The following is a 22495-nucleotide window of genomic DNA, read 5'->3' on the forward strand; positions in this document are numbered from 1 at the left end:
GGTAGATATTGCGGCTGAGCGAGGTGCAAGACTTCGCCTCTCGCGCGGTCACACCCAGCATCTGCGGATTTGCACAGGTTCGCTTCACGTTGTCACGGTGTGGTAGCAACGGGACCCGAAAACAGCGGAGAAGTTGAGCCTCAACGCTCTTAGTTGTTGACACACTACCGCTGTTTACTTTGTCATATTGCCCAGTCTACCTTTTTAAGTAGTCTTTGATTGTCTATATAAAGCCATGGCCTTTTTACATTCTATTATAGCTGCCCTGGTGCCCCCTGTTAGATGTGTTCCATCGTAGCTACAGTAACTTCAGAAAGTATAAACACCCCTTGACTTATTCCACATTGTTATTGTGTTACGGCCTGAATTCAACTTGGATGAAATAGATGTTTTCCTCTCATCCATCTATTATTATTTATTACAAAATAAATACAAAAAATGTATAAGTTACTTAAGTATTCACACGCCCTGTTTTTGCAGCTTTACTTTTGGGCCTTATTGCAAACAGGGGGCATGCTTTGGGATGTGTTTATTCTGTGTACTCCTTCTCTGCTGTTCCTTCTTTTTACTCTGCCATTTTGGTTAGTATTGTGGAGTAACTAACGACACTGTTGTTGGTCCCATCCTCAAGTTTTCTCCTATTACAGCCGTTTAACACTGACCAGTTTTCTTCCTATCCCCGGGAGCCTAGTTAGGAAGGACGCCTGTATCTTTGTAGTGACTGGGTCTGTTGATACACCAGCCAAAGTGTAATTAATAGCTTCACCGTGCTCAAAGGGATATCTTTTTTTTTTTTTTTTTCAATCTACCAATGGGTGCCCTTCTTTGCAAGGCATCGGGAAAACCTCCCTGTTTTTTTTGTTTTTTTTTGTGGTTGGATCTGTGTTTGAAATTCACTGCTCGGCTGAGGGACCTTTCAGATAATTGTACGTGTGGGTTACAGAGATGAGGTAGTCATTAAAAAATGAATGATTGATTGATTGATTGATTTTGAGATCATTTTTTTCATGAATGTGTCTCCCATTGTGCAATGTCATCTCAAGCGTAGCCATCGGTTGCAGCCGTAGATTGTTTCTGCCGTCAATCTCAATTAACAACCAGTTTGTCCACTACTTTGCCCAGCCAGGAAAATGATCCATTCTGATGTTCCTCCATCCAGCTGTAATGATGTTTTCCCTGTACAAACCAGTCAATCATCTCCTATAACCCTGTAACCTGATACCCCCAGAATGCTACGCTAACTGCTACGCTAATGTAGGGTTTCCCAAACTCGGTCCTGAGGCCCGCGCTGGGTGCACGTTTTGGTTTTTAGCCCTAGTGCAACACAGCTGATTCAAATCATCAAATCCTGATCAGCTGTATAGTGCTAGGGCAAAAACCAAAACGTGCACCCAGCGCGGGCCCCAGGACCGAGTTTGGGAAACCCTGAGCTAACATAGCACAAGTACTGACCTGAATGGCCAAGGTGAAAGACCCAATAAGACCCTCTGGTCAGACATACTCATTTAGAAGTCATACGGCCAAAGTCTGGGACATCGTGTGTCTCCCCAGTGACCATTTATGTAGTGCCTTGCATATCTGTCACAGGGGACTGTTAACACGCACCTGAATGCCAAAAAGCTTGCTAATTTATATCCACAATCAAGATTTCACCCTCTCTCTTTATAACGTTACTCTAGGCATCCTGTGAATTATCTTGTGAAGTGAAATCCTAGCCCAGTCTGCAAGCGTTTTCTTTACCTATGCTAACTGACATGACCAGAGATAAAAACAGTAGAAAAAGTCCTCTGCAGCTGAACTCTCCTCCCCTCCTCTCATTCATTCCTTGGAAGGAGAGAACAAGGCAAAAGATGGAAAACAAGTGGATAAACCTTCAGGATCAGATGTGTGTGGGTGGACATGAGTAACTGCAGCTGGTGCAACAACCCTTTCTTTCTATCTATCTATCTCTCTCTCTCTGTCTCGGTCTCTGTCTTGCTGTGTATCTCTTTCTCTCTCTCTCTCTCTCTCTCTCTCTCTCTCTCTCTCTCTCTCTCTCTCTCCCTTCCTTCCCCTCTCTTTTTAACCAGCCCGGTCTGCTTCGTCAAACACACAGTGGGGACAGCAAATTAAGGGGTGTTTGCCGTGTGTGTGTGTGTGTGTGTGTGAGGGAGAAGCAGGAGACGCCAATGCAATTAAAATACAAACACTCACTCAGACACTTTTATTCCGGGGCTTTAATGTAGCATCCAACACGACTCGGAGATGGAGTGGGATGAAGGTGGGAAATTGAAGCCATTTTGAAGGGGTGTGTGGGCCAAGGTGCCCAGTTAAATCCAACTGTCATGTGAGACAGCTGGAGAGGGTGAGACAGCTGGAGAGGGTGAGACAGCTGGAGAGGGTGAGACAGCTGGAGGGGGTGAGACAGCTGGAGGGGGTGAGACAGCTGGAGGGGGTGAGACAGCTTGGAGAGTAGAGCTGGGACGATAAACCGAAAATGATCGACACCGAACCACTTATCGCAGGCATTTGATATCTGATATCGTTCATTGCGATAAGTAGCCTGTACTAGAGAAATGTAAAGTTTGAAACTTAGCTATTATGGGGGATTGTTAATAGGACAATTGATGGCTACAACCATCAAGCTAGTAATAGTAGTTTAAAGGATCTTTTTTTTAAACTGCGGTGCACCTTAATGTTATAAACGTATTGTTCTATTTCTCGTTAGCTCATCAATTCAGGCAATTTATCGCGATATGGATATTTTTCCTCTTCACCCAGCCCTTATCGGAGAGTGTCCAAGAGTCCTCAGGCCAGACTGTGTCACTGTGACACAAGGGACAGTGACACAGTCGTGCTTCACATCGTACTTCCCCGCTTAGCTCTCGGTCACCTCTCAACAAGACACGTCGCATCGTTCCCTTTCTCTTCTCTTCCTCTTCCTCTTCTTTCACCAAGTGTGTTCCCTTTTTGGCAGGCAGTGTAAGATTGTGTCTCGAGGGAACTGAGGAGATGTTTTTTGGCTGCTTTTCGCCCAGCTTCCCTCAGCTGGAGCAGACATTTATCCCCACTTTCCTGGAAAAGAGAGCAGCGCTCCGGTTTCCAGTTTTATAAACGGCCAGGTGTTCACATCAAACGGAATTCATTGCAGAGGGGGGTAGTCTGGATGGGGTTCTCAATGCAAATCCACTTAAAATTGGACTCTCTGAAAGAGGCTCATGGCTGAAATGGAGAAAAACGTCGGGGATGTGGGATGCCACTTGACTAACTGGCAGCCTTCCAGTTTTCAGGCGAAAGGATGACTTTGCCGTTTCACACTGTCGAATGCACGGGCAGTATGAATGAATCCATGCCGTTTGAGAACTGAGGCGTCGTCCTACTCATGGCCTATGGACAATTCGATTCCGTTGCCTCTTCGGCTGTGAGTGAGTGACACCCACGGTTGGCATTATTCTCCAATTGAGTATGGGTTATAAGTAGGGAGTGTGATGCGTGCCGCTAATGACTATCAGATCAGGTACGTGTACTTTCAATGTGCCGTTTTTCATCAAATTAGTACCACGTGTACACACACAAATGCAACTTTCAATGCACTCCCTTCCATGATGCTGACATGCTATTGACCTCTGGCCTCCAACCACGTCACATGACAACTAGAGCTCAGTTTACTGCTCTATTGCAATGCCGTGGTCCACTATTCCTGTGGCATCTGGCATCCTCTATCCAGCACAGGCTCCAGAAAGAGACAACTCCCTACTGTATTTACATGTGGCCTTTTGTTTTCTTCAGGAGATTATGTGCAAGATGGGACGTGACACTCTAGTTACCGTCTCCCATATTTGTCCAAGGTCGATAATTGTGCCACCTATTGACTTTAGACATGACCTCAAAGGGACTTTCCCTCGAGCGACAGCTTGGAATGTTTTCTCGTCTATAAAACAGTAAAACTTTGCACTATTGGACAAAAAGTAACGACCTTCGAGCAAGAAACGGAGTTCATAGATGTGACAGGCAAGCCGGTGGAATTAGTTTGTTGCGTCGAAAACAAGTGACTGCGTCATTGACCCGACTGACTGCAGCATGTGAATGTTGTGCCCACAGAGATCCTGTTAAAATGACTTAGTCTTCTAATTCCTCATTCTATGGTTGTAACATTGCGCGTCGGAGTTTATAGGCATGCGTTACACTCATTTCATAGTTCAACGGCAAAGTAAGCTGTAGATTAGACCTCGCCCTTTATAGGGTAATATACAGTGCATTTGGAAAGTATTCAAACCCCGTGACTTTTTCCAAATGTTATGTCGCAGCCTTTATTCTAAAATTGATTACATTACATGTTTTCCTATACACAATACCACATAATGACAAAGTGAAAACAGGTTTTTAGAAATGTATAAACAGAAATACTTTATTAACATAAGTATTCAGACCTTTTGCTTTGAGACTTGAAATTGAGCTCAGGTGCATCCTGTTTCCATTGATCATCCTTGAGATGTTTCGACAACTTGATTGGAGTCCACCTGTGGTAAGTTCAATCGATTGGACATGATTTTGAAAGGCACACACTTGTCTATATAAGGTCCCACAGTTGACAGTGCATGTCAGAGCGAAAACTAAGCCATGAGGTCGAAGAAATTATCCTTAGAGCTCCGAGACAGGATTGTGTCGAGGCACAGATCTCGAGAAGGGCCTTGGTCAAGGAGGAGCTCCAGAGTTCCTCTGTGGAGATGGAAGAATCTTCCAGAAAGACAACTATCTCTGCAGCACTCCACCAATCAGGCCTTTATGGTAAAACTCTGTTTTGCTTTGTCAAAAAGATTGATAAGGGGGAAAAAACAACAACAAATGTGGAAAAGGTCAAGGGGTCAGAATACTTTCCGAATGCACTGTAGATCACTTTCAAACCGCATACTGAGGAAACCATTCCCGTTTTAGGGTAAGGGCTACTATAGATGACTCCAACATGCTGTAGGTAGGGCTGTTGCGGTGACCTTATTACCACCACACCGGCAGTCATGACCGCAGTCAAATTCCACGTGAACATTGAGTCACGGTAATCTCCTGTTATGCACACTGGACATGCTTTGGTAGTACCCAACTTGTTAACGACCATCAGGTCCTAATGGCCTGTTTACTCAGGGCTCTATTGTCCCTCTAACTACTCTGACATCACTGCAAATGCAATTGAAAATCACATCAAACACTTATCATCAAAACAGAATCCTGTTTTTAAAACTCACCTTACTGTGATCAATTTGAAGAAAGAAGTTCAACAGCAGGTTGAAACTGAGTGTAAAGGATGGTCATTGTGGATGTTGTTTCACAGCCTAACACAAGGAAATGGACAGCTTTCTTAGATGATGATTCATTCAAAACACCCATATGCATATTAGAGCCTATACATATACATAGGCTTATGAGCCCAAGCCCCCCCCCCACACACACACACACACACAACGAAAACGTAGACAAAATGATGATTGTGACATTATACAATGCATAGCCTGCTGCATATTATGCATGGCAGAAAAACATAAAGCTAAACTTATTTAAGATGAGACAAATATGAATATACAAATATGAATTTTAACAAAGTCTCCTGCCTCAGTGTCTTTAGATATTTTTTGTCAGATGTTACTATGGAATACTGAAGTATAATTACAAGCATTTCATAAGTGTCAAAGGCTTTTATTGACAATTACATGAAGTTGATGCAAAGAGTCAATATTTGCAGTGTTGACCCTTCTTTTTTCAAGTCCTCTGCAATCCGCCCTGGCATGCTGTCAATTAACTTCTGGGCCACATCCTGACTGATGCCAGCCCATTCTTGCGTAATCAATGCTTGGAGTTAGTCAGAATTTGTGAGTTTTGTTTGTCTACTGCCTCTTGAGGATTGACCACAAGTTCTCAATGGGATTAAGGTCTGGGGAGTTTCCTGGCCATGGACCCAAAATATTGATGTTTTGTTCCCCGAGCCACTTAGTTATCCCTTTTGCCTTATGGCAAGGTGCTCCATCATGCTGGAAAAGGCATTGTTCGTCACCAAACTGTTCCTGGATGGTTGGGAGAAGTTGCTCTCGAAGGATGTGTTGGTACCATTCTTTATTCATGGCTGTGTTCTTAGGCAAAATTGTGAGTGAGCCCACTCCCTTGGCTGAGAAGCAACCCCACACATGAATGGTCTCAGGATGCTTTACTGATGGCATGACACAGGACTGATGGTAGCACTCACCTTGTCTTCTCCGGACAAGATCTTTTCCTGATGCCCCAAACAATAGGAAAGGGGTTTCATCAGAGAAAATGACTTTACCCCAGTCCTCAGCAGTCCAATCCCTGTACCTTTTGCAGAATATCAGTCTGTCCCTGATGTTTTTCAGGGAGAGCAGGGGTTTCTTTGCTGCCCTTCTTGACACCAGGCCATCCTCCAAAAGTCTTTGCCTCACTGTGTGTGCAGATGCACACACACCTGCCCGTTGCCATTCCTGAGCAAGCTCTGTACTGGTGGTGCCCCGATCCCGCAGCTGAATCAACTTTAGGAGACGGTCCTGGCGCTTGCTGGACTTTCTTGGACGCTCTGAAGCCTTCTTCACAAGAATTGAACTGCTCTCCTTGAAGTTCTTGATGATCTGATAAATAGTTGATTTAGGTGCAATCTTACTGGCAGCAATATCCATGCCTGTGAAGCCCTTTTTGTGCAAAGCAATGATGACGGCACGTGTTTCCTTGCAGGTAACCATGGTTGACAGCGGAAGAACAATGATTCCAAGCACCACCCTCCTTTTGAATCTTCCAGTCTGTTATTCGAACTCAATCAGCATGACAGAGTGATCTCCAGCCTTGTCCTCGTCAACACTCACACCTGTGTTGATGAGAGAATTACTGACATGGTGTCAGCTGGTCCTTTTGTGGCAGGGTTGAAATGTTTTCTGGGGATTCAGTTAATTTGCATGGCAAAGAGGACTTTGCAATTCATCTGATCACTCTTTATAACATTATGGAGTATATGCAAATTGCCATCATACAAACTGAGGCAGCAGACTTTGTGAAAATTAATATTTGTGTCATTCTCAAAACTTTTGGCCACGACTGTATACTCCAAAATTAAACAAAATCGAGTAATCACCATCATCTTGTGTGGACTGTGTTATTATGCATACTGGTGGACTGGTTTGGCTACCTTATGCTACGCTCCAACATTTCTATCCACGAGTCTGGGAGAGAACGTATAGCCCTAGGCTCATTGATTGTCCAGGGCGATTTTGAATAGCCTAGTAATAGGGAATTTTAATAATTAATTTGGTGACACATTACCTTTTAGCTATACGGAATATCTCACCACCATTCGTTTCCATCTCCTCCTCTCTCTCCTTTATTCATTTCTCGAGTGTGCAGAGGGGCTGAAATATGTTTCGTGTGCAGAGGTGGTGAAATATGTTTCGTTGCGAAACTATGTTGCTATCGATGTTCCCGGACAGATTTCACTTGGTTTCCTAAATTAAGCACTGGGTAGCTGCAGGAACAAAGTTTAGGAGGAATGTCACCTGTCAGGCAGCGATAGCATGCTCCTCAAACAGTGGTTGGTTGATGCGTAGAGTGAAATGTGTTCTTATATATATTTCTCAGCTGCTCATATTAAGCACATGCTCCGCTATAAATCCGAAGTAGCCTACCCATCATTTGATAATGGGTCATGTTAAATCAAAACTAATTTTACATATTAGTAAAGACCAGATTAAATTGAGAATAGTTTGATGGGTGGAAATATGACCACTTGATGAGAGTACAGCGTCTACTCAAGCTTTTTTTGCGACTTTCTCAAATCATCAACAGCCTATAGTTGCACCATGGATGCGTTGATTTCTAAGACATTCTAAGGTTTGTATCATTCACAACTAAAGTTGCCAAATAACTCTAAATCTAGCACAATAGGACCTTTTTCCCAAATGATCACTTTTATGCTCATGACACTTCATATGTACGCTCGTTCCGGGAATGGGAAACATATCCGTTCTATTTTATTCAGCTAACATGAATTATATTCTTCTGACTATAAAATAATTTAATATAAAATAATGCCATGGGACTTGTTAGCTAATCTTGTCAGCTAAACGATCAAGCCTACAGCCTATGGCATGGAGCACAGCCAGGTAACATACTGTTCTTCAGAAATACGTTTGCTTCATATCATAATGTTTCTTTAGACCTGAATAAAATAAACAATGGATGTATTGTGATGGCGTATATTCAATTGGATTTATTTTACTATTTTAAATGTAGATGTTCCAAAGGCGCACATCAGCAGCTTGTTTGCGTGGAGGCCTGGAGATACTAAATCTGTTTATGTTAATTAACGGTCAATTACCGTGGGCCCGGCATTAGTTTGCGTAACAGTAAACGGCTGACACAGTTTCATGACCGCCACAGCCCTAACTGTAGGTATGAAGTAGATTTTCTACATGCAGAGCCCCATCTCAAATCTTCTTATTTACTATCTCATGATCGCTTTAATGCCGGTATCATCTTTCGTCGTAATTGACTTTACTTCGATATCTTTTTAACTTTTTTATTAAAGTTATTTCATTTTTACAATGGGCTGACAATAGATTTCATTTCCAGCGAGGCTCGGCATACTCTGTTCTGACCGGCCCGTGTAAGACAAACATTTTCTTTTTTTTTTATCTCGAACGTCCTGTTCTCCGTGGATATAAAAGTGAGTCCTTATGATAATTGCCGTGATTTGACTATCCAAACTCCAGTACGAACAAGGATCTGATGAGGTGTTGCGTCTCGTAAACCTCTGCGGTTGGCCTGATTCTAAATAGGGGCTGTTAACCCCGCTATGTAAATAAATATATGGTCACGTTTGGAGATTATAACACAAAACCAGACACACTCTACATGTAGAACTACTGCTCCAGGGAGTCTACCATACTGAACTATGATAGGCTGCAATAGTGTTTGTATGGGTGACAGATAAAGGGACACATTTTCTCTCCTTCTTTTGATCTCCTACACTTGCTTAGACCTTTTCTCTTTCTTCACCATGCTCCTTAAGGGCAACACTCTCCTATCTGATCTTGGGCAACACTCTCCTATTTGATCTTGGGCAACACTCTCCTATTTGATCTTGGGCAACACTCTCCTATTTGATCTTGGGCAACACTCTCCTATTTGATCTTGGGCAACACTCTCCTATTTGATCTTGGGCAACACTCTCCTATTTGATCTTGGGCAACACTCTCCTATTTGATCTTGGGCAACACTCTCCTTTTTGATCTTGGGCAACACTCTCCTATTTGATCTTGGGCAATACTCTCCTATCTGATATTGGGCAACACTCTCCTATTTGATCTTGGGCAACACTCTCCTATTTGATCTTGGGCAACACTCTCCTATTTGATCTTGGGCAACACTCTCCTATTTGATCTTGGGCAACACTCTCCTATTTGATCTTGGGCAACACTCTCCTATTTGATCTTGGGCAACACTCTCCTATTTGATCTTGGGCAACACTCTCCTATTTGATCTTGGGCAACACTCTCCTATTTGATCTTGGGCAACACTCTCTCCTATTTGATCTTGGGCAACACTCTCTCCTATTTGATCTTGGGCAACACTCTCTCCTATTTGATCTTGGGCAACACTCTCTCCTATTTGATCTTGGGCAACACTCTCTCATATTTGATCTTGGGCAACACTCTCTCCTATTTGATCTTAGGCAACACTCTCTCCTATTTGATCTTGGGCAACACTCTCTCCTATTTGATCTTGGGCAACACTCTCCTATTTGATCTTGGGCAACACTCTCCTATTTGATCTTGGGCAACTCTCCTATTTGATCTTGGGCAACACTCTCTCCTATTTGATCTTGGGCAACACTCTCTCCTATTTGATCTTGGGCAACACTCTCTCCTATTTGATCTTGGGCAACACTCTCCTATCCGATCTTGGGCAACGCTCTCCTATCCGATCTTGGGCAACACTCTCCTATCTGATCTTGGGCAAATCTTAAGAGGTATATTACATTGGCCTGGGATCAGTTTCACAGCGCGATTATCCAGGTGTTGCAGATGGCTGCTGGAGGGCTGGATACTGACCTCAGAGCTGCCCTTGATGCTCCAGTGATAAGCAGGGCGAGATAATCATGTCAGAATATAATATGGTGTCAGAAGTCTACTGCTTTGATACACACATGGGTCATTGTAGAGGAAACAAGTAAAATACGCCCAACGCTCTCTGTGTGTCTCAGTCAACCGTGGCCTGCAAGTATAAAATATAGAAGGTCATTAAAATGACACTAGTTCTTCATATTCCATTATGACTCATGGTGTCATGTTATACCAATGACAGTAGTAACCAACCATTCACTAAGGATTGGGTATTTTCTCCTTTGGCATAGTAATGTAGTAGGATGAAGTTTCCCCTATACACTGCTCCAAGATCAGTGTTAGTTTTTCCCCCCAATTGTTGAAGTTCCAGTTTGAAGAGTGCAGGCCAACTTCTACTCTGAACACCCAGGGTACTGTGACATCCTTTTCTAATGATATACAGTACCAGTCAAAAGTTTGGACACCTACTCATTCAAGGGTTTTCCTTTATTTTTACAATTTTCTACATTGTAGAATAATAGTGAAGACCATCAACACTATTAAATAACACATATGGAATATAGTGTATATAGTAACCCAAAAAGTGTTAAACAACTCAAAATAGCCACACTTTGCCTTGATGACAGCTTTGCATACTCTTGGCATTCTCTCAACCAGCTTCATGAGGTAGTCACCTGGAATGCATTTAATTAACAGGTGTGCCTTGTTAAAAGTTAAATTGTGGAATTTATTTTCTTTAATGCGTTTTGAGCCAATCAGTTGTGTTGTGACAAAATAGGGCTGGTATACAGAAGATTTATTACTATTATTACTATTTATTACTACTAGATTACTATTTGGTAAAAGACCAAGTCCATATTATGGCAATAACAGCTCAAATTAGTAAAGAGAAACCATTTTCCATCATTATTACAACCCGAGAAAATGCAAATAACTTTGAAACTTCAAGTACTGTCGCAAAAACCATCAAGTGCTATGATAAAACTGGCTCTCATGAGGACCACCACAGGAAGGAAGACCCAGAGTTACCTCTGCTTCAGAGGATAAGTTTACGAGAGTTACCAGCCTCAGAAATTGCAGCCCAAATAAATGCTTCAGAGTTCAAGTAACAGACACATCTCAACATCAACTGTTCAGAGGAGACTGCATGAATCAGGCCTTCATTGTTGAATTTCTGCAAGAAACCACTACTAAAGGACACCAATAAGAAGAAGAGACTTGCTTGGGCCAACAAACACATGCAATGGACATTAGACTGGTCCTTTGGTCTGATGAGTCCAAATTTGAGATTTGTAGTTCCAAACGCCATGTCTTTGTGAGACACAGAGTAGGTGATCGGGTGATCTCCGCATGTGTGGCTCCCACCGTGAAGCATGGAGGAGGAGGTGTGGGGGTGCTTTGCTGGTGACACTGTCTGTGAGAAATCAAGGCACACTTAACCAGCGTCGCTACCACAGCATTCTGCTGTTATACGTCATCCCATCTGGTTTGGGTTTAGTGGGACTATCATTTGTTTTTCAACAGGACAACGACCCAACACACTTCCAGGCTGTATAAGGGCTATTTGACCAAAAAGGAGAGTGATAGTGATCGAGTGCTGCATCAGATGACCTCCACAATCACCCGACCTCAACCAAGTTGAGATGGCATGGGATGAGTTGGACCGCAGAAAGAAGGAAAAGCAGCCAACAAGTGCTCAGCATATGTGGGAACTCCAACAAGACTGTTGGAAAAGCATTCCAGGTGAAGCTGGATGGGAGAATGCCAAGAGTGTGCAAAGCTGTTATCAAGGCAGAAGGTGGCTACTTTGAAGAATTTCAAATATAACATATATTTGGATCTGTTTAACACTTTCTTGGTTACTACATGTTTCCATGTGTGTTATTACGTAGTGTTGAAGTTTTCACTATTATTCTAAAATGTAGAAAATAGTTTAAAAAAAAGAAGCCTTGGATGAGTAGGTGTGTCCAAACTTTTGACTGTTACTTTACATTACTACAACATGTCTACAACTCTAGTGAAACCAAAAGGCAAGGTGTATAATATCTATCCCCATCTTTTCTGACATCTGTTAGTCATCCAATCATTTCCTCACCTACTCTCTTTGAATCAGATTGATATACTGTGATTCTCCATGAATTTTTTTTTTGTTGTTCATAGTGTGTACCACATCATTAATAGTGTATAAGACTGATTTTAAATTGCGCCAGCATGGCCTGGAGGACAGGGGTTGTGTATTAGCAAGGTATTGAACTGACACATGAAGGCCATGGTCTGTTGCTCTTTTGCCTCACACAAACCAATTACGGAGTGACGCACTTTTTTGCCCAATTACAACAAAGCTTATTGGTACGTACAGTGGAATACCTGTTTTTGCTGCTATTACCAGTTTGGAATATAATGTTGTGTACACTTACTGTTACAAGGTCACCGTTCCATTTGTTTGTTTGTACCAGTACATATACAGTTCCTTCAGAAAGTATATACACCCCTTTACTTTTTCAAAGAACAATTAGAAGCTGAAATGTCTCCAGTCAATAAGTATTCGACCCCTTTGTTACGTCCTAAAATCCATTTTCAAATGTTTCTTCCACTTTGACATCAGTATTTTGAGTAGATCGTTGACCAAAAAAATGACAAATTCATTTGAATCCCACTTTGTAACACAACAAAATGTGGAAAAGGTTATGGGGTGTGAATACGTTGCGAGTACGTTCTGAGGGCGCTGTGCACATTATGGCGGAGTGGCACTTAGAGAGTACTGTAGTACAGTAGATCAGTTCCAGCTAATAAAAAGTCCAACCGTAACGTAAGGTGCAGCCATTGCTGTGGCTCAGACGATCGGTCTACATGGGATTGGACCTACTCTTGGAAGTTTTATGTTCGCCTCAAGTGTGGCTGCAGTTAATTCATTGGACAACCACTTGAGTTTTGGATCATGGGCATTGGTCCACATTGTGCCGATTGCAATCAGTGCACGATCAGAGCTGGAATTCTGAGCCTGCAGGACATGCTCTTTGGCAGCTTTCTTTTCTTTTTTTTTTGCAGAGCTTTTAACAGCACCGGTAAGTGCAAAATAGAATGAGAGGTTTGGAGATCGCGATGGTTCTATTTAGAAAAGTACTGTATCCTCTCCTTTTTAATTCTGTAAAATGTCCCTGTTTCAATATTAGAACAGTCCTTGCGGAAAGGATTTTGCCCTTAACTTTGTCTGTTCAATTCATTTAATTTTTGCTTCTTTCCTTTCCTCATAGAAAGATACTTTGCCAAGCCAATGCTGAAGAACATGCTTTGTATAGACAGTACAAGTTTTTTTTTTTTTTTTGAAAAAAAAGTTTTTCATTCAAACTAAATGACTAGCGCTGACTCATCTCATGTATCGACTCCAATTATTACTCTCATACCTTTTTTTCCATATCCTGCCACGTCTGGCTCAGTTGAATAGCGTTTCCATCATTACTGTGTCTGTGGAAAAGGAACTTGAACTGTACAGACGGGAGTTAATAACGCTACATTCATGTTTTGGGTACCTTTTCCTTTCTGTTGCATCCCCCATCTGATCATACTGCGTATTGTACATGGTTATACTTAACTAACGGCTCACCATGTCTCTCTTGTCTTTGCAGGACCCCAGAACCAAGCACAAGTTCAAGATCCACACCTACGGCAGCCCCACCTTCTGCGACCACTGTGGCTCTCTCCTGTACGGTCTCATCCACCAGGGGATGAAGTGTGACAGTGAGTAATGTACCCTCGTCATCCACTTTAGACTGGGGATCCCGACGCACCACCTGCGACGTAAACATTTAAGCTAACACGCGGTGCACCTGGCTTGTGGCCAATCCAACCGATAATGGAAGGCTGATGTTACACCCGTCGCTGTCGATCCCACCCACTGATGTCGTCTGGTTTGCTTGGGTAGCTAGCTAGCAGGCTACGCTGAACGAAAAATGTAGAGTTGTTGGTCCCCGTATTTCATGAGCTGAAATAAATGAGCTGAAATCCTCTCACGAACGGTTAGTGCTGACTGCTCTTCTCTTTAACAGACAGACAGATGGGAATGCCGATTGGGGCCCGTCTAAAGTGGACAGAATGCTAAATGCACTGGCAAGCCAAAGAGGAAATGGAGCTCTCTCCTTATACTGAAATGTGTTCTAGTGGGCTATGATGGAGCCAGGAATGCTGTGATGAAGCTGGACCTCGCTGGTGAAAGTGGTTTCTTGATTTGAAGAGGTTTATGTTGGCTAGTCATTTCATAACAGCTAATGTTATCATTCTTTGCCAGTGTTATGATTATGTCATTATGCAAAAATGCTCCAAAACAAACCTTTTAATGTTAGAAAAATGATGACATTTCTATCACACATTTACTTACATAACTCATGTAAATTATTATGAGGTACATAATGCAGCTATCTGGTCTAAAAGTTACCTGCCTCATTCCTATGATAGGAATGTAATGCATTTTCCCAGGCAGACAAAGACAGCTTCGCCAGCGTGTTTGAATTGCCCTGCTTATTGGTTCCCTGTAAAGCACCGGCTTGGCTGTTTGTCAGCACAACGCCTAACATACGACTGGATTCCCTTAGCATTCCCTGGGCTAGCATGATGTCCATCACATTACACCACAGCTCTATTGTTGCTTCACCTTTTCTAAATGAGCCTGTCAGAACTGACGTTCTGTGTCTGACTATCATTGCCAATCGCCAGTCACTCTGACAGCTTCCACACAACTTTATTATTATAATAATAATATATTATATTCTTACTGCTGATGGGATGTCAAAGTAATGCGAGCAGTGCAAACTATACTGAACAAAAATATAAACTCAACATGTAAAGTGTTGGTCCGCATGTTTCATGAGCTGAAATAAAAGATCCCAGAAATGTTCCACACGCACAAAAAGCTTACTTCTCTAAAATGTTGGGCACAAATTTGTTTACATCCCTTGTTAGTGAGCATTTCTCCTTTGCCAAGATAATCCATCTACCTGACAGGTGTGGCATATCAAGAAGCTGATTAAACAGCATGATCATTACACAGGTGCACCTTGTACTGAGGACAATAAAAGGCAGCTCTGAAATGTGCAGTTTTGTCACACAACACAATGCCACAGATGTCTCAAGTTTTGAGGAAGTGTGCAATTGGCATGTTGATTGCAGGAATGTTCACCAGAGCTGTTACCAGAGAATATAATGTTAAGTTCTTTACCATAAGCCGCCTCCAACCTCGTTTTAGAGAATTTGGCAGTACTTCCAACCGGCTTCACAAATGCAGACCACTTGTATGGCGTTGGGTGGTCGAGAGGGTTGCTGATGTCAACGTTGTGAACAGAGTGCCCCATGGTGGCGGTGGGTTTATGGTATGGACAGGCACCGAACACAATCCCAGTCATGTGAAATCCATAGAATAATGCCTAATGAATGTATTAGAATTGACTAACTTTCTTATTTGAACTGTAACTCAGTAAAATCGTTAATTGTTGCATGTTGCGTTTATATTTTTGTTCCTTATGAATACATAGCTCTGAGTCTGGATAGCACTGGCAGGAGTATGGGGTAACGTTAGTTACAGTGTGGTGAGCGTAGCTGGTTGTGGCAAAATGACTTTCTACACAATGTTGGTAGCTAGCTAGCAACATTAGCGAAGCTAGCTGCACAGTCACATTGGCTACCAAGCAGCATGAGATAATTTCTAAATTCTGGAGGCAGTGGAAACACGATTTGAGCTAGCCCACCAAGGCCCGACACGGGTTGATTTCAAAGTTCCAATGGAAACAAGGCTTTAGATGTGCTCAAAGTACATTCAAACAACTTTATTGCCATCGCTCATACTGCACAATGAAGTTAAATTACAATTCTGTAATATTGCCGAATGATGATTTCCATTATTTAAAACTGCATTTCCATTTCCTGTCCATTCCTTCCAGCAGTTTCCCCTCTGAAACACACACATGATTCCAGAGATCTTTAAATATACATTATCAAAGCTTCTGCGCGGCTTTATTAGTACAATTTTTCTGTCTGTCTTTCTGTGTGTCTGCATCCCTTCAGCCTGCGACATGAACGTGCACAATCAGTGTGTGATGAACGTGCCCAGCATGTGTGGGACGGACCACACCGAGAGGAGGGGACGCCTCTACCTGAAGTGTGAGGTCACAGAGGACAAGTTGCAGGTCACAGGTAGGCCTCCGGACCGGACCATCTCTCAGACAAATCTATTTCTCACTGTTTGTCCCAAATGGCACCTTATTCCTTGTATAGTGCACTACTTTTGACCAAAGCCCACAGGGATCTGATCAAAATCAGTGCACTATGAAGGGAGTAGGGTGCCATGTCATGCGCATCCGTTTCCTCCTTCCCCAGTGGGGTTATGATGCGTAATGGCTGACGAGGGCTTCCTCTTACCTTTTCACAATCAGTCCCAACCATCAGTCCCCAACCACTTTAGCTGTCAGTTGCCTGTTACAGCCCCATATTGATTGATAAGAAAGAAACCACTTCTGGCCACAAATCCATTCACAGCATGGATCGCTCCCACCAGGCAGTCATCACCACTGATTCCTGGCAATCTATGTGTGTGTTCGTTCCTGTGGGCGTGTGCGCCCATGTGCATGTGTGCTCCCTCTAACCTGAGCCTACATCGATTTCTATCTACACAATTGTCAATCGCATCAATAGGCCCAGGCTTTGAAAACCATTCCGTTTGTAAAAACACCCGTTCACAGTTCAATAGATGAAGTGAACTGGTTATCATACCAAATATCCCCGTTGTCTGTTTTTGAGTGACAGCAGCCCAGAGACAGCATGTGGTGAGGCAACCATCACTTAATAAAAGCCTCCAGTCTGCAGCCTACAGAGACACGGGTCAATTCCCTTTGGTATACAGATCAATACCGTGTGTGCTTTCCAAATAGCACCCTGTTCCCTATATAGTGTGAGACCAGCGTTGAGGAAGGCGGTCTTGATCGCGCTGTTGGCCTGGGACCAGCCCCGCCGAAAGCGCAGGTCCGTGTGGGTCCAGAGATGGTTAAAATCCCGAAAGCAGGCAAGGGAGTTCCACCTTCTCATTCAAGAGCTTCGACTGTTTGGAGAGGAACTCCGAAGTTACTTTTGTCTGGACCGAAGCCAGTTCGATCACCTGGTTGGAGCCAGGATCGCCCAGATGGATACCAACTACCGTGAGTCCATCAGCCCAGTTGGCGATTTGCAGTTCTACAACTACAAGGGTACATATTCAGTTGTACTCTTGGCTGAAATAGACGCAATCTACTGTTTCCGTGTTGTCGGTGTTGGTGCTTATGGCGAGGGAAGTGACTGCGGGACCCTCCGGGACTCTGCCTGTGGCCAGGCACTTCAGGATGGCACCCTGGATATTCCACCACCTGCATCACTGTTCCCCACGTCTTCGTTGGCGATGAGGCCTTCCCTTTAAGATCCAACCTCATGAGGCCCTACGCTGGACGCCAGCTGCCATTGCCAAAGCCTGTAAGGATCTTTAACAAACGACTGTTCGGGGCAAGGTTAGTTGTTGAATGCGCCTTTGGGATTCTGGCAGCCCGATGGAGAATGTATCAGAGAGTGCTTGGTCTCAGCCCCTTAAATGTCGATGCCTGGGTGAATGTGTTCTCCACAATTACCTGCAGGGGTCATTTAACAAACGACTGTTCGGGGCAAGGTAAGTTGTTGAATGCGCCTTTGGGATTCTGGCAGCCCGATGGAGAATGTATCAGAGAGTGCTTGGTCTCAGCCCCTTAAATGTCGATGCCTGGGTGAATGTGTTCTCCACAACTACCTGCGGAGGTCATTCCAGGAGCCGCTCCGGATGGAGATGGGCACGCCAAATGTTCACCTACCTGATGTCACCAGGGCAGGTGCCAACCACGCCCCCAGACAGGCGACCACCTACTTCTCATCGCCAGCAGGTGAAGTCCCATGGCAGTATGCCGTGGAGTGAAACAGCTTTCTTAAGAGCCACATAACACAAAGGTTATTTTAAGAACCATCCACCGTTGTCCATAAAATCGTTTTTTTCCCCAGATGACTTTATATATGTATTTATTTATTTCACCTTTATTTAACCAGGTAGGCAAGTTGAGAACAAGTTCTCATTTACAATTGCGACCTGGATATTCCTCGATATATCATTGTCTCTCTTCATTTGGAAGCTATATTTAAGTGAACTTTGCGATTGAAGACCACACCTTAAAACCCCTTCCCTCTCCCATTAATGTCAGTATTATACACACCTGGCATGGTACATCAGGTGAGCGGGAGCACTAATTAAGGTTATACGACATACAGTTAGTATGATATCAAAGGGAAAGGGTAACCTAGGTAACCCAGGGTCCATACAAATAGTACAGTTTACCACCATGTTCACTGGCCTGACAAAATACAGGTGGGAAAATGAAAATGACTATGAAAACATATTTTAATAAGTATTCAAGTACAGGAAAGAACGTGTGTGTGTGTGTGTGTGTGTGTGTGTGTGTGTGTGTGTGTGTGACAAATAAATGTAAAAAATGAATGTGTAGCCTGTAATCTGTAAGAGAACAACAAGAGCATGTATCTTTGGCACAACTGCAGACAGATACAGGCACTACTCATAAAGCCTAGGCATAGTAAGGGAACTTCAGGCATGGCCATAAAGAGCGAGAGGACAGGGCCCTGGAGATCTGAGGTACCAGAGAGGAGTGGAGGAGAGGTATGTGTGTCTGTCTCTGAAAAAAAGGGAAATAATATGTAGCCATAACACAGCTAAACAAACAATTGGCCCCTGGACGTCATGGACCGGTTGATGGAACATAACTTCACAAACAGTTTCAACACCCTGGTTTTCAAGTGGTTTTAAATTAAATAAATATATTCACCTTTAGTCTCGTAAGAGACCAACAAGAGCATCTGTGAATTCTCCGGTATATGAGTTTCAATTCTGTCAATTCAGAAATCTATGTAACACTAATAATGAATGTTATCCTAAGACTTTAGAAACAAACGACTTTATGAATTGACTGAATTTAAACGGGAACTGACGTGTGTGAAAAGAAAGGTACAATGAGGGAGGTCAAAACAACAACCAGACAACTCCTCTCCTCTTCCTTCCTGTGAGCTGGTCGGCTAAATGGAAGGGAAGAGGAAAGACAACAACCAAACAACTCCTCTCCTCTTCCTGACCTTCCTGTGAGCTGGTCGGCTAAATGGAAGGGAAGAGGAAAGACAACAACCAGACAACTCCTCTCCTCTTCCTGTCCTTCCTGTGAGCTGGTCGGCTAAATGGAAGGGAAGAGGAAAGACAACAACCAGACAACTCCTCTCCTCTTCCTGTCCTTCCTGTGAACTGGTCGGCTAAATGGAAGGGAAGAGAAAAACAACACATACACGCTTAACATAATAGAACACCATAAAAGGTGAGATTTATGTTTACACTATACAAGCAGTATATGGTTGTTAGAGGCATAAATTGGAACAGTGTGGTAAAGTTGGTAATACGTGCTGTTTACTCATGGAATTTGTATTTCAGACCAAAATATGAATGTGACAGGCAAATATTTAGACAGCAAACTGTTGTTTTAGGATATTTTCTAACCCAGAAACAACCGCTATACATTTGCCTCATATTAATACTTTGATCTGAAATACCAATTAGCCAACATGAGTATACTGTAAAAATGACCTACTTTACTTCACTGTCGCACACTTATGACACTACCTGTGATGTAACAAACAAAACAATTGTACCATTGAACTCGGCTTCGAAAAGCAGCTGATACATTTTAACCTTGACTGCTGCTTTTGTTCGCTGAGGCAGCCTCTTCAGTGTTGGCACCAGGCTCATGGTAAAAGAGGGTCTCTTCATCCTCCTTCCTGTGAGCATCAGGTTGTGCTGCATCCCTCTCGACGGCTTGGAGGAGAGCCTCTGCTGAAATGAGTTGAGTGGATCTGGGGGCTGGTACCTCCTCTGACGCCTGGTGTGACGTTGTTCCTCTTCGTTTGTCTCCACTGCCACATCCTGTTCAACAAGGTCCTCAGTGGTCACTTCTGTGAGGTTCATAATAATCTCATGTGGTCCTAGATCCAGAGGTGCTTCCTCCATTTCATCATCTTCCATGGCTGCACCGGTGGAGGTCATACTTGTGGATGATGTCGACGTTGTAGAGGGTCTTGATGCACTGGTGGCGACAACACTTGTGGATGACGTAATAGAGGGTCTGGCTGTAAAATTGCCACTCGTTGCCCTAGGCACAATAAATGGATCCAGAAAAGAAAGAATGTAGCAGAAGCGCCAAGGCTGCTGGCCTGAAGCTGCTGACCCAGACCTCTTCTTCTCTTTCTCTGCCCTTCTCTCTCCCTGATACCTGTCCCTGAGTCCTCTCCACTTCCTCCTACAGTCTTCTTCTACGTAGACATGAACATGATAAGCCAAACCATTACCAAGCATAACTATAGTTATTAGATAGCTATCATGGACATGTCACCTACTGTACACACACACACACACACACACACATGGTTATCTGACCAAATTATCAGGGGTACAGTAGTATCTACCATTTCTATTACTATTTATTTGACATTCACAATCTTTCAAACATGATTATTTGGGAATTTCTCACACACACACACACACACACACACACACACACACACACACCTCATTGGCTTGGTTAGCTAGCTAGTCTTTGCTAGGTAAAGCCCCACCTTATCTCAGCTCACTGGTCACTACATTAGCACCTACCCGTAGCACGCGCACCAGCAGGTATATTTCACTGGTCACCCCTAAAGCCAATTCCTGCTTTGGCCACATTTCATTCCAGTTCTCTGCTGCCAATGACTGGAGCAAATTGCAAAAATCACTGAAGCTGGAGACCCATATCTCCCTCACTAACTTCAAGCACCAGCTGTCAGAGCAGCTCACAGATCACTGCACATAGCCCATCTGTAAATAGTCCATTCAACTACCTCACCCCCATACTGTTATTTATTTGTTGCTCCTTTACATCCCAGTACCTCTACTTGCACATTCATCTTCTGCACACCTATCACTCCAGTGTTTAATTGCTCAATTGTAATTATTTCGCTACTATGGCCTATTTATTGCCTTACCTCCCTTGCACACACTGTATAAAGACTTTTTCTTCTTCTCTCTATTATGTTATTGACTATGTTTGTTTATGTGTAACTCTGTGTTGTTGTTTGTGTCGCACTGCTTTGCTTTATCATGGCCAGGTCACAGTTGTAAATGAGAACTTGTTCTCAACTAGCCTTACCTGGTTAGATAAATGTGAAATAAAAACATTTCAAAAAATGTATCCAACCGTATGTGACCATCTGCAAAAGATACCTGCATCAGTATAGTTGCCTTGCTGCGCAAGATGTTATGCAGCAGTGATGTGAAAACGCAGTCAGTGTGTTCTAAGCGTTAGATGGCTAACAAATACTAGGATGGAAGCAAATGTAAGGGATTATAACGCCATAACGAATCATTCAAAACATGTACAGTTGACAGCAATATGTTAGTTCATTTAGAGACAAACTATTATGCATATTTTTTTGTCATAAAGTTCATTTTTCAAAAATCGCGATTTAGCAAGCTAGCTGACTAGCTTTATGGGTGTTGTGACATGGGTATGAAATTGTAATTCTGGTTGTTTGTTTTAGGGACTCCTGAAACAACCTGCAAACCAGGCTGTCGTCTTGTGAAACAGTGGATCTAAAGAATCTAGCTAGCTACAACATTAACTGCAAATTAAATGTACAATTTTGTATGCTTGCCTTGCTGATATTTGCCATGCAATGCTGATAGACGAATAACGTAGCTAGCTATGTTCTTGCTTATTGTGCAGTGGAGGATAAAAAAATACCTGTATGCCTATGGATGTGTAGAAAGCTATCTATATACATGTAGTTATTACCATGCATGATATCCCCACATTCTAGCCTGCACATTTAATATATTCACTGATCACGTACTCTCAGTTTAGGTATGAATGTCTTTGAGGTAATTTTTCAGTCATATCCAATACCAGGAGTATCAAATTATTTGTCTTTGAATGATGCTGTGTCTGCATGTATGTATTACAATTATACACTTCAACAGTGTTTACCAATCTTTGTCCTGGGACATCAATGGTTACACTGTAACTAATATACTATAAACAGGATTTAACTAGCTAAAGGCTAATTTGTAATTCATATATACAGAAATAAAACATTTAAAAACAGTACACTACACTTCCTATGCATGATGTTGTCGTGTCTTTACTCTCATTAAATTGAAGACGTATAGTTTTTATCAAAGATTCTCTGTAATTAGTATTACGCGATTAAACCAATTAATCATGTAACTGTAATTAACTAGGAAGTCGGGGCACCAAGGAATATATTCAGATTACAAAGTTATCATT

General features: G+C 42.8%; 1 protein-coding gene and 1 long non-coding RNA gene across 2 annotated transcripts in view; both read left to right on the forward strand.

Annotated features, from left to right (window-relative positions):
• LOC139424681 (protein kinase C alpha type-like) overlaps positions 1–22495 on the forward strand; it is a 214009-nt gene that overhangs the window by 112760 nt on the left and 78754 nt on the right. The window contains exons 4-5 of the mRNA XM_071176753.1: positions 13715–13826; positions 16143–16271. Coding sequence (XP_071032854.1) covers positions 13715–13826; positions 16143–16271 — 241 coding nt within the window. The remainder of the gene's footprint in view (positions 1–13714; positions 13827–16142; positions 16272–22495) is intronic.
• On the forward strand, positions 19076–22331 carry LOC139424683 (uncharacterized). The gene is made up of 2 exons (XR_011635967.1): positions 19076–20019; positions 21750–22331. It is a non-coding gene; the product is annotated as an uncharacterized lncRNA (long non-coding RNA).

This window comes from Oncorhynchus clarkii, chromosome 13, assembly GCF_045791955.1.
Source record: "Oncorhynchus clarkii lewisi isolate Uvic-CL-2024 chromosome 13, UVic_Ocla_1.0, whole genome shotgun sequence".
NCBI classification, from domain to species: domain Eukaryota; kingdom Metazoa; phylum Chordata; class Actinopteri; order Salmoniformes; family Salmonidae; genus Oncorhynchus; species Oncorhynchus clarkii.